At 40.5% G+C, this 13797-nt stretch overlaps 1 protein-coding gene across 2 annotated transcripts in view; it reads right to left on the bottom strand.

Moving 5' to 3' along the window:
* AMSH1 (associated molecule with the SH3 domain of STAM 1) overlaps positions 1-13797 on the bottom strand; it is a 57435-nt gene that overhangs the window by 16203 nt on the left and 27435 nt on the right. For both annotated transcript variants that reach the window (XM_089139444.1, XM_089139445.1), the window contains exons 6-11: positions 10289-10394; positions 10171-10217; positions 8931-9252; positions 8637-8726; positions 8487-8549; positions 8320-8394 (exon numbers count right to left, since the gene is read on the bottom strand). In XM_089139444.1, coding sequence (XP_088995570.1) covers positions 8320-8394; positions 8487-8549; positions 8637-8726; positions 8931-9252; positions 10171-10217; positions 10289-10394 — 703 coding nt within the window. The remainder of the gene's footprint in view (positions 1-8319; positions 8395-8486; positions 8550-8636; positions 8727-8930; positions 9253-10170; positions 10218-10288; positions 10395-13797) is intronic.

Here is a 13797-nt window from a genome sequence, read left to right as displayed (position 1 = left end):
ACCCTGATCCAAAGGCCGATCAGTTGAGGAGGGCGATGATGATGAGTAAGGAGCAACAAAGGATTGATGACATGAGAAGGCAACAGAGGGGTCTGGGTTGTGGGTCCTCTAGAGAGCCGGTAGGTATGGGAGGCACAGGTGGCTCCCAAGTCCCTATGAGGACTCAGAGTGTGAGGCAGGAGGCTCCTATCCCATGGGCCCCTACAAGGGGTCGAGCTTCGTCAGCACATCCTACAGATCCGGATCTTGAGATTCTTCGCAATAATCCGGCCCTATTTGTGAGGTCTGAGCATAAACAAAGAAACTTGAAGCACTTGTGGGGGAGTGTAAAGGAAAAAGTGGGGATGGCTTAGTCCAAATGGGCCTATTACCATAGTATTCCAGCACATACAGCCCAGAGGCCCTATTATAGAGATATGATTGAGGAGATAGGCAAGGCTAGGAGTGGTGTACAGGGCCTCACTCCATATGAGATATATAATATGTATTTGCCTAAGCATAAGAGGACTTAAATGAGTACATTAAGGGATTAAAGCCCATGTGGAATCATTATGGAGTGGCTGTGATGGCTGATGGTTGGACTGGTCCCACTAGACAGTCCATCATCAATTTCATGTTGAATTGTGATGGAAGGACAGTGTTCCTCAAGTCGGTAGATGCATCCGGTGAGAAGAATGATGCAAAATACATTTATAAGTTATTGAAGCAAGTGGTGAAGCAGGTTGGAGTGGAAAATGTGATTCAAATTGTGACTGATAATGGCTCCAACTACAAGAAAGCTGGGTTGAAGATGCAGGAGAACTCCAGGTATTTAAACATATAGTATTAATTTTCATTTGTAAATACATATATTTACATTACACAAATACATGTACACTTTATAACTTTGTATTGATGGCTTAATGCCTTGATGGATGGACAGATATAGGCTCTTTTGGACTCCTTGTGCTGCTCATTGCATTGACTTAATGTTGAAGGACATTGGAAAGGTCAAGCTTGTGAAGAAGACCGTGGAGCAAGCTCGATATGTTAGCACCATCATATATAACCACACCTATGCATTAAGGATGATAAGGGACAAGTGTCAGGGTGAGTTAGTGAGGTAAGGCATAACCAGATTTGCTACTAAGTATAGCACTGCAGAGCTTTGAGAGTAGGAAGACTGGCCTTAGGAGTATGTTTGCATCAGAAGAGTGGTTTAACTGGGAGGGTTCTTCATCAGTGGGAGGAAGGAGAGCACAGTTGACCATATTCGATGAGACTTTCTGGCACAATGTAAGGACAGTGGTGAAGATGCTTGAGCCTGTGGTGAATGTGTTGAGGATGGTAGATCAGCAGAAAAAACCTACTCTAGGCACACATATTTGCTGCAGTAGAGAGGATGAAGCAGCAAGTTGCTCAGGTCCACCCACACGGCAACAAAAAAGTCCTTCAAATCATCAACATTAGATGGGAGTCTATGTTGCAACATCCACTGCATAAGGCTGGTGAGTTGTTAAGTCTAGTATTTAATTTAATTTAATTTTCATTATGTTATCACACTATTAAGCATTAACTATTCCCTTTTATGACATATTTTTTCTTACACAGCATACTATTTAAATCCCAAGTACCATTACAAGGACAATCTTGGGATGAGCAAGATTTGATGGATGTTGTTAAAACTGTAGTGGAGAAGTTCGAACCGAATTCAGCTAAACAAGCAGTCATCCTTATGGAGGTGAGATAGTGATTTGAATCATTTGATATTCACAATTTATAGTTTTATACTAAGTCATTAACCTAGTAACTAGTTATTGTTTTTTCTCTTTATATATTAGATAAAGGCTTTTAGGGATGCCACTGGGAGCTTCAATCATGTTGTGGCCGTATCGGGACAAGAAACCGCCCATGTGGTTAAGTTCATTCATTTATTTATTTCATTATACATTTAATTATTATATTCTATCTTTAATTTAGTTATTTAAGTATTAAAATGACTTGGAGTCTATGTTTTTTGCAGCTAAGTGGTGGTTGCAATTTGGACGTGATTCACACCACTTGAGTAGGATTGCAAGCAAAGTGCTCTCCCAAACATGTTCTGCCACTGGTTGTGAGCGAAACTGGAGCACCTTCAGTCTCATTCACTCGAAGAGGCGCAACCGATTGGGTGTGAGGCGTCTAGAGGACCTTGTCTACATACACTATAATATGACACTGAAAGAGGATCATATTAGACAGGGGATGGACAGAGAGAGTACCAATATCGAGTTGGCCGACATATTTGAGATGGATGATGATGATAACCCAGTAGTTGACTGAATCAGGGACGGTGGAGAGGCATTGCTAGATGAGGAGGGAGGTTGTCCCAGTAAGACGATTGCAAAGGAGATAGGGGCTGATGTGGAGGACTTCATGGCCCAGGAGGGGAGGGCACATGCAAAGCCCGCCCGTCCCTTCGTGCCAAACCCTAGTGCATCCACCCAGAGTGAGGATTTGATTCTCTAGTCCGATACTGAGGATGAGGTGACTCAGGCCTCCGGCGACGACGATGGTGGTGATGATGACGATGGCGGTGATGATGGCGATGGCGGTGATGATGGAGGGGATGAGAAGGGTGTGGGACCTCGTGATCAGGATTCAGCTGATCCTAGGAACAGACCATCACCACCACCAAGTGAGAGTCAAGGGTGGGGAGGACGACCACCAAGATTCACAGGCGAGAGTCAATTCACCCACGCGACACAAGTTTCAGACCATACTGGAACTGCATCTCGAGGCCAAAATGTTTCCTCTACATATTCGAGGAAGGGGAAGGGGAGACAACGCAGCTATAGCACAGAGGACACACCATCATATGGGTCCTACCGTCCGTCCACCCGATGCCGAGAGCTTGATGGGATCTATGAGATCGATGAGCATTGATGATGCTAGAGACTCCTCCACCTGCAGAAGATCCGGATGACATAGGCCTGCAGAGTCCTCATATGATAGTGATGTGGAGAGTATTGGTTCTACCGAGTCGACTTATGGTTATGGACCATATGGTGTCCCTCCTGACTATCAGATTCCGAGTCAAGCCAGTCAGCCACTAGTGGAGCCTTATGGTTATGGAGCATCCTATAGAGCTTATGGTGTCCCTCCCACTATAAATTATCGGAGTCAGCCACTGGGACCTTATCAGTATCCTTATCCTTCTCTTGAGAGCCAGGGTGCTCTTTCATTTGTTGAGCAGATCTTCCACACTATTCCACAGCCACAAGGCCCACCACCACCAGTTCTTTTGGGGATTCACAACTTCCCACCGTCAGGGAATCTTATGCATGTGGATGAGGCTTGAATAGAATAGACTATTCCCACCGTCATAACATCTATTCTATTCTATTTTAGTAAACTAGTAGTTCTATAGTGTTTATTATGCTTGAAATAGGTAGTATGCAAAAATCCAAATCAATTTGAGTGCATTTTTTATGCTCGAAATTGACTTTTCAAGAGTCGATAAAAAGTATTTGGTTTCAAGTCGAAATCTCCATTTCAATCGATATTTTTTCCTTGTGTGCAAGTCTACAGCCCGTCTTGGCCCATTCATATTCAGCATCTGAAGGAGGTCTTCAGCACTTTACAGGTCCATCATTTATATGCCACGAAGTCCAAGTGTTCCTTCAACAGAACCTCTATAGAATACTAGGGCCATATAGTTTTAGCCCATGGCCTTTCGGTTGATCCCAGTAAAATCAATTCAATGCTTGCATGACCGAAGCCCCTAAAGAAAGGGAAGTACGGGGTTTTCTAGAGCTCACTAGGTATTATAGACGCTTCATCAAGGGTTATGCCAAAATAGTTGCATCGTTGACAAACTTATTACGCAAGGGTGAATTTGAATGGGCCGAACCAGCCCAATAGGCTTCCATAACTATTCCAAAACTAGCCCAAGCCCCTATTCTTGGATCACCAGACTTTGACCTTCCCTTCACTATTAAAGCAGATGCCTTAGGAAGAGGAACAAGGGTAGTGCTCTCCCAAGGAGGAGACCCCATTGGATACTAAAGCCACAAGTTATCACCTCACCTCCAAGCTTCTTTAACATATGGGCGTGAAATGTATGCTATCACGCAAGCTATACCCAAAATGGAGGCAATATTTGTTTGAGAGGAAGTTCATGATTAAAACGGATCAGAAGAGTCTTAGAGACCTCTCCAAGCAAGTGGTTCAAACCCCTAAAAAATATCATTGGCTTACAAAGTTCTTGGCCTACAGTTTTGATATTGAATACCAAACAGGGAAGCACAATAATGCAGCAAATGTGTTATCTTGCATGCTTAAAACTTCACTCCACTAATATATTGTCTCTTCACCCCAGGTCCCCAACAGGAATTCCTTGATGAGTTGTAGAAGGAGAGAGTAGCTTCTATGGAGATGCAGCAATTGTGCACCAAAATACAGAAACTCCACGAGTATCCTACCTACTCATACCGAGATGGACTTATTTATTACAACCACCGACTGATGTTGCCTTCTAACTCTGTGCTTAAGAAGTAGTTTCTGAAGGAGTTTCACGACACTCCCATTGGAGGTCATTGGCTATTTGCAAACCCATAAACATGTCACTATTAGTATATCTGGCGGGGAACAAAGAAGGATGTGAAGAAGTATGTAGGTCAATGTGCAGTTTGCCAATAGGTGAAGCATACTACCACTACGCTTGACAGCCTTCTCCAGAAGCCACATTTGAAGAAGTCTAGATTGCCTCCATCACAGGTCTTCCCACATTTAATGGCAAATTGGCAATCAGGGTGATGGTAGACAGACTGACCAACTATGGCCATTTCTCCGTTTTTCTCCATTGCTTCACCAATTCCAAAGTGTCCAAGATCTTCGAAGCTAAAATTGTTCATTTGCATGGCCTCCCACGTTGTATCATCAGTGACAGAGATCCTCTGTTTGTTAGTAACTTTTGGAAGGAATTGATCCGCGTTTAGGAAATTATACTTGCTCTCAGTTCATCGTACCACCGCCAAATGGATGGCCAAACCGAGGTACTTAACCGCAGTCTTGAAAGGTACCTTCAGTCCTCAGTTGTGTCTAAACCACAGCATTACACGAAATCACAAAATATCTTGGGTGGGCTGAGCTTTGGTATAATACCAGTTATCGTTCAACAAGAAGGATGACACCATTTGAGGCCCTATATGGAAGACCACCTCCCACTAATGTTAAATACATTTCAGGGAGCAAATGCTAAAGGCCGCATCTCACGAATTGCAAACTCGTGATTAGGTGGTGACTCGCCTCTATTGGGGGACAGCATAGAGAAGAAACAAGGGTAAAGAAGATAGGGGGAAGAAGAGGAAATCTTAGAAGAATCAGTCTTGAAGAAGAGGAAGAAGGAGAAGAATACTCACAGGTCATAAGAACCAAAGGGGGGCTGCAAACGCTCAGTGCTAAAGCTTCAATTCATATTTTTCTTTTCTCCAAAAGTCCTCTTTTTTATTGCAATATAAGGCCTATTTATAGCTTGGCTAAAGCTTTTCAAGAACTAGAAACTTAGTATACTAAAAATAGAAATTAATATCCTAGTAAGTAGTGACAATAGAATCTTATGGGAACAAAAACTAATTGAAATTAGAAACTACCAGGCTTTACATTTCAGCCACATGCATAAATAACTAATATAGAAACTACCGAAATAGAAACTAAACTAACGTCCTAAATCTCCCAAGAATAAAGTTTTTGAGAATTGTGCAGAGACTCCAAGGCTGCTGCCTTGGTGCACAAGCCTTGGCAGCAGCTGCCTTTTTTCATCACTTTCTATTTTGGTGCTAGTGTCTATTTTCAGAACTTTCTATTTTGGACAGATTTTAGGAGTTAAAAAATTAGTAAGTTTTGTCTTTAAGCTATATTTTTTAATTCCTTTTCTAGAGGACAGTTTTCTTGCCACTCAAGCTGTATTAGATCTCTTGAAAACTATAAATATAGGCATCCTGCAATTCTAGACTCTAGCTAGAATCGCAGGTCTTCTCTGCTGGTTCTTCACCTCTCTTCCCTTTCTTCTTCTTCTCTCTTTTCTTTTAAGTTCAGCTACTGTTTTGGTTGTTTAAAGTTTGTTTTCTAACAAAAGTCTACATGCAATCTGATTTTGGGCCCCACAATTTTTTATGGAACATTCATAATATACCAAATAAAGGATTGTGACACTGTTCATGTGAATAGTGATGTGAACAGTGTTTTGACCTTCTTTCTTCATGTTTTCTCCTATTGTGGCAGTCCCGGTTGACTAGTCAAAATTGTGGAGCAAGGGGACCTTCTATTTTGACTAGTTGGCTGGTTTGAACTGGCATCCAATGGTGGGTTTGAATTGGTCCTAGCTGGTTGTCCTGCATGAGCCTCAAACTCACTTCGCATTGCACCCAAACTGGTACAAAAGCCCAGGTGCATAAGCATCAGAAGGATAGGGAGTATGCTGTTGGCAATTTGGTCTGGGTGAAGCTACAGCCTTAGCATTAAACCATCGCAGCACAGCACTTAAACCATAATGTGAGGAAGAGGTATTTTAGGCCCTTTCACATAGTGCAGGGCATCAGCAAGGTCGCATACAAACTGGAACTACCAACCCCCCACATATACACCATGTTTTTCAAATACTTGTGCTAAAACCATGCCCCAGGAATCTCTACCAGTCGTGCCTCCGCCAGCTGCAATTCTCAAACAACGGCACTTAATTCGAACAGGGCAACGGATGGAACAGGTGTTCATGCAATGGCAAGATAAGCCCCTCAAGGATGCACCTGGGTCAACGTTGCCGCCATGCAGGACTGCTTCCCTAACTTGAACCTTGAGGACAAGGTTTGTCTTTTTGGCGCCGGCAATGATACAACACTTAATGGCCTTGAGAATGCCACAGAGGATGCAGGTGGCTCAAGCTTGTATGCCACCTGGAAATGAGGGAGCAGCAGAGGGTACTCGCAGGACCACCAAGAAGATACAGGCTCCACCCATTTTAAGGGATTACGCATTATGAAAGGGGAATATTGTTAGTTGGGAGACAAGGTTGTTAGGGAATGACAAATGCAAAGCTCAAATTGGGAGCTCAATCAGGTTACAGAGAATGATGAAATTGTAAGCCCTATAGACGTATATAAGCCATGAATGAATGAATGCAGGGTATGACAAAACTAACCTCCTAATTACCAATCCCATTCCTTTGTCTATCCCTCACCCCCTCAGTCTTATACCTTTACCCTCACTTCCTCAGGCTCTATCACATAGCGGGGGAGTAGGGTAGGAAAAGACAAACTCACACTCACACCCACACCCACACATACCAGCAAAACAAAATATTGAGAATTTGAAATTGAAATTGGAAAAAAAAAAAAAAAAAAAGGGATTATGTTAAATATATAAAATTGTTTGTTTCAACAGTCTATGCATGATGGAATGACTATTTATTAGCTATATATATAGTTTATTGTTCAAATTAGACCATTTTGATGCCTATTTTAATTATCCCATCCAATTATGCACCTGTCTATATGTATTTATGTTACGATACAAAATGAAACGTCTCTTAAAATCACCTGACCGATACATTACATACGCAACACTTTAAACCTTGGTGAAGGGAAAACAGTGGAATACTCACGTGAAAATGGAAGAATGGCAAAACAGTAAAAACAAAATTTCATAAAAGTAATGACAAACTTGAAATTCATGAAAATTTAAAAAGGAAATGGCAGAATTATAATTAAGTTGAACTATCTAATACAATGGCAATAATGTAATTCTGGAAAAGCAGAATTAGAAATAAACAATGAATTGGTGGGAGGGTAAAGTAGGAAGCAAAGAAAATTTAAGAATATAACAAAAGGCAGGGCCAATTCAGGACAAGGAGAAAATAAAAGAGGGACATCTTTGGTAATAGGTAAAATGAATAAAAAGAAGGAGAACAAAAGGATATAGTGAGTGAGAAAGCCACAAAAGATGAAATAATACATGATTATCTGAGAAAAGATAAAATATGTCAATAGAAACGAGTCCAAATTGGAAGCTACAATTGCAGAATGTGGAACGGACAGACCAAAAAGAATTGCTCAAGGAAATTTGTTCAGTATAACAACATCATTCGTTCTATTTATCGTGTCCGTAAAATACCTAGTGGCAAACACATGTAAAGCTTCTGAACAACATCAAATGCTATATCCTATTACCAGATCAAAGAGGAGATCTTGAAAAAAAATGCAAAACCAAGTAGTAATGTGAGGTTATATGGGAAAAGTGTACAGATAGAAATTTAATTTAATTTTTTCCAATGTAAAATAGACAACACTTGTCTGTGATACTCACGTGAATCCACCCCAGGGGGAACAAGGACTGCTTATCTTGTACATCAAATATTTCCTCTTCATTTGTAGTCTGACACTGACAAGAATAAATACTTTTTCATCAAGACAAAAACCTAGAGAATTTCATTTATCAAATGGATAGGAAAAATGGCTTTGCAGAAATGTTACCGAATCTGATGTTGACTCTTGCTTTGGGATTATGAGAGCGGTGATATAAAACTTTCTATTCTTCTGCAAAGAGAAAAGTAATTTAGGTATTCTAGGCATTCAGTTTGAGTATTCACTAAATACAAAAACAGCACAGTGTTTCACACTTACAAGGGAGCCAGCAAGAACACCACAGGTTTCCAAGTTCTTTTGAGTGTTGGACTTTGCTAACCTCATGAAGTCTTCCATCATCGTTGTTGACTGGAAAGAGAAATAAACTTAGAAATCAGAGCAATATTTCACTTCTTATAACATGTAATAGGCAATTAAGAAGTCATCTGCAAAGGAAATTTCTCAAAAATAAAACATCTTACAAAAGATACTCCTCACAACCACACCATACTTGCCAAAAATATCATAATAAGAACAGCAACACACAAACACAAAGGTTATCAAGAATCTCACAATGTGCAACTCGAGTGGTGATTTGGAGCGAGCCAGTTCATCTTGTAAGGAGTTCTCTACCGCACAACCAAACTCAGGGATTTGAGGAGATGAGATGGGAATCAGATCTTGTACATCTGCAAGAACAGGTGGAGGAGAAGGCTGTCTGACAATGTCAGTATGACCAGGAGTTTGTACTGTGTCCAAGGAAATCAAGGAAGGAGGTTCCACATCCTGAACTGATTGGTGGTCATCAAAAAGGACTGCTCCCAAAGTAGACTTTTTAATCAATGAATTACTGTCTTTTTGGATCATAACTTCATCTTTCACAGGATGCTCCAGGCTGTTTTCCATTAAAATATTAGTATAAAACGAAACTATTATTCCAAAATCAAAGGTGATAAGGCAGGATCCAGAAAAGCATGGACCAACAAGCCAAGTTCCATTACTTCCGTCCTTTTATAAACAAAATTCAGCATATTTCATCAGTTCATCTTAACTTAGGAGTAGAGAAAGGAGATAGAGAACTGGAGCCAGAGCATGTCCTAATTGTCAGTACAGGCACACAGCATCCTCCACTATAGAGCAGGAGGATGGCCCTGAAAGCATGTCTGGTGAGGTCTTATTATTGATGCTATAATGAACATGAGTAAAGCTTTTAAACTTTTACTTCAATTACGAGATCTGGCACTAAACATTGTGTAGAATAGGTCATACCAGAGAATGGATACAGTGTAGATCACCAATGGTGACTCAACTGTTAGATGTTTTTGTTTATAAAAGGCAATACTCAGTGCACAAGGCTCCCAACGTTTAGCAGGAGTCTGGTGAGGGCCAAATGTCTGGAGATGTTTATGTTTATATTCCTATTAAAGCAATTTACATTTGTAATTGTAGGATAACTAGGACCATGTCCTGTGATTTTCTTTAGAATAGCTTCAGAAACTACTTGAATTGTGAACTATAGAACTTAAAGTGCCCACAATCCAACTTACCCTTTTATATTGGGATTGAATATCTAGTACCATTAGTCCATAGTAAAGAGTCCAAAGAAGTTGCAAAGAGCTTAAATCCATTCTGATCACAGTATTGCATCACAAAATGTTTTACAAAGCTGTTGATCAAATCATTGGAGCAACCTTACCCCAACCCAAAGATCTAAGGGACCTAAAGACTAATCATAGAAAGCCATCTATGTACGGAGAAATACATGAACCATAGGAAATCATTCAGACATATAACATATTGATAGAAATCAAACCTTGGGATCTCGATCGGAGTTAAGTCTAAATTGCTTGGATATTGAACCTACATCACATGTGAAAATCAGTGGCATTTCTTGACCAAAAATAAGGAATGTAATCTGAAATATGCCATACCAATTGCTTAGTAATAGGTGGTTGCCACTGCCCACGGAGCCCATTTGGGCCCAAAATTGAATGCCTTAATAGTGTTTCCTCCTTTGGGCGCGGCATATTTATAGATCTATAAGAAACAGTTTTAAAGCATGTGTAAGGAGACGGTGCAAATAAAATAACACAAATGAATTCATTAAAGCGTTGTCACATTGTTCAACAGACAGCACAATGGAAACTTGCTTTTGCATGTGCTTTCTTCTTTGATTCCCCTTCTGTCTTTTGAATCAGGTCCAGTCAAAAAACAAACATTGAACAACATGCACAATCACTGAATGTCTCAGTGGTGGTTCTTTGTTCTATACTAAAAGGTTTTTTTCCTCCACTTCAATCGAAAACAAAGATTAACCCAAACTAAATTTTATCAAATACATCCTAAAGAAAGCTGACCAAACATCCCCACCTAATGGTCATTTATTTTTATCAAGCTCAAGGTAATAGAAAGGAGGTGGGGAAGGAGGAACCCATTGTCCTTCATAGATGGAGGCCACCCGGGTATGCTTGGGAATGCCCGAGGTGTGCACCACACGAGGCCCAAGGTGGTTATAGACAAGGTCCAAAATCTCAGTGATACGACCGAAATCTTGGGGAGATGGGCGGAAAGCAGGTAACTTTCCCGGGAAAATTCTTGCCTGGTTCTTGCCTTAATTTGCCTGTGTTTTGACCTTGGTTTTTGCATACACCTTATTTAAACACAATGAATGAACTATCTTGCATAAAAGATCAACAAAGAGTACGCAGTCATATCCTACTAATTGGCAGACACAATCTGTTCCGACAAATACAAGGAGTTGTAAATTTTAATCAACACACTTTAAATGTGTGATAAAATCAACATTTCATGACAACAACATGATAACCACAAACTAAATAAGGAAAAATAAACTTTTGCCAAGATCTCCGCTTAGTTCCATGATGAGTTCCTTGGTGGATGGCGTCTCACATATATTGGATTCAATGTTGAGTGATGGTATCTCACATGTATTAGATTCAATGTCATCTGTCATGCATAAATAGTATTTATTTATTTTTAACTACATGGGCATCAACTTTTTAAACCAGAAAATTAAACAAACACTAGGACTATTCTAAAATCAAATTTGAACTACATGGCTTCATTGATTAGGCCCCTAAAATAAACATATATTGATTTGAACAAGAATTAACATGTACTGGTAGCTATTCCCCACCCCCTGTTGATGATACCCCAAGGAACAGGCTTATTGTTGTCTCTTGGGGTCTTTGTTCCTCTTTCAGGTCTTCTCCTTAAAGACCTTGTTCTCTTGCTTCCTTTTCTTTTAATATGATTATTTATTCATCCAAAAAAACTATCAAAAATTTAAGATTTGGGGAAGAAGTGAAGAACATACATACCTTTCTTCAAATGAGCTGTAATCCACCTTAATCCAGCAAATGGGAGGAAGAATCACAAATTAGGGAGGGGTTTGGGTGAAAAATGAAGGTTTAAATTCAAAAAACCACTTTGGAAGCTTGACCAAAACTGGTGAATATAACACATGGAATGGACAGAAATGGTCGAAACACTTGAAACAGGTTGGTTTATGTCGAAATCTAGACAAAAACACAAGACTATTCAATTTCCAAGCACATTTTCAGAAACCAAGGTTTCAGGTTTCAGAAAAATCTCACCAAAACTTGAACCATGGTTATAAAAGAGGCCAAGGGGCTGCGACGAACCAAGCCAGCAAGAGGTGGCAGATTCATCAGCGATGACAGATGTTGCGGACAGGGTGAGAGGCAAAAGCTAATAAGCTTGCACCAGACCCTAGAAGGGTTGCAGGGAAGGAGGGTAGTCTAAAAGGAGTCAGGTTTGAGAAGGCAGGAATAAACGCAATTGACCCTGAAAGAGTCGTACTTGGAAGAGCTCTCCTAGATAAGCTTTAGGAGACCTGCAATATTGTAGTCACGAATTTGGTAAATACATAAGCCCTCTTCAGTTGCCCAGCTGATAGGGTGGAGGAATTTAAGGAAGTCATGGCCTTTTCAGCTAAAGCTCTTGATGTTGCAACTAGGAAAGGCAAAGATGCCACACCAGCAGATGTAGGAAGACTGGAGAAATAATCTGATCGAGACTATCCAACCAGAAATTGAGAGTAGCCTACCAGCAATGCAGTTTTGGATCTAATGATTTACCCGATCATCAAACTCCAATCAAATATTGAAATTCATAGTTGTCACGGCGACGAGGCGATGCGAGGCGGTTTTAGCTAGTTGGGGCGATGAGTCAATGAGGCGCCCTCCGAGGCGCTTTTGAGGCGGTCGAGGCGTTTTAGTGTACATCTCATACACTAATTCATTATAAACATATCTTATATATAAAAAAAAAAAACTAATATTAGCCATTTAGCCTACCTCAAGTCATCCAACATACTACAAACCACACATAATAGGTCCTAAATAATGAAATTGATAATGATACCAAGCTTCTATTCTGAAAAATCAGAAAATATAAGATGAAGATGATGACTAAAAAAATTACTGTACATGGTGATGAAGCTGATCAGCCGATGCAATTGTTAATAGAAGGATCCATCACAAGCAAATCAGAAATTCAGAATACAGGATATTGAGTGACCAGGGGAGCCTGTTGCAGAGGTTAGTTTCTAATGTGATCATCAAATTATATATGTTTAGAAATGTTGGTATGAATTAATCTGGAAGTTAATTTGTGTTTTTGTTTTGGGTTTCAGGTAAAGCAGAAGCAATCATGCAAGGGTGAACCAGGGGAGCCTGTAAAGAAGAAGGTTTACTGATCGAAGCAAAGCTGATGGAAACAAAGCATCAATCTCAACTGTTTGATGCTGAAAACAAATGGTTTGCACATGGTGCATCAACCAAGCTTCTGAAAAATTCATGCTTGGGAGCAAATCGCAGGAAGAAAGGAAAAAAAAGCAACATACAGTGAGTCAGTGTTAATACAGTCATACACCAAGCAGTATGCAACAACCAAACCAAAAAAAAAGAAGAAAAAAAGCAAGTTGTAACTATCTTACTATCGCAGGAAGAAAAAAAAATCCGGTGACATACCGTCGCCTGAGATGGTGACCGACGCCGCTGCAATTTGATCGCTGCAACTACAGTGGCCTTCGTATGAGCCTATGAGGGAGGGAAAAAGAAGAAAAAGAAGAAAAAAAAGAAGCAGAAGTAAGAGTAGAGTGACCAGAAGTAAGAAAGAAAAAAAAAAGTATTCAGCGACTTACCGTCGCCTGAGATGGAGACCAGAGTGACCGGAAGTGACTCGCTGCAAGCCTGCAACCGCCGGAGGAGTTGCAGAAGAAAGAAGAAGGCTGAGATACGGTGGAGTTGCAGAAGAAAGAAGAAGAAACAGAGCCGCACGAGTCCAAGACTCCAAATCCTTCAAAGGCTGTCGTCGGTGACACTGGCTATCGCCGGTGATGACGCTAGTTGTTGCCGATGTCACTGGTGTCGCCGGTGGTTGCTGTCGGAGTCGG

Source organism: Hakea prostrata, chromosome 11, assembly GCF_041222555.1.
Source record: "Hakea prostrata isolate BN-2017 chromosome 11, UWA_Hpros_2, whole genome shotgun sequence".
Classification (NCBI taxonomy): domain Eukaryota; kingdom Viridiplantae; phylum Streptophyta; class Magnoliopsida; order Proteales; family Proteaceae; genus Hakea; species Hakea prostrata.
This window is presented reverse-complemented; position numbering and strand designations above follow the sequence as displayed.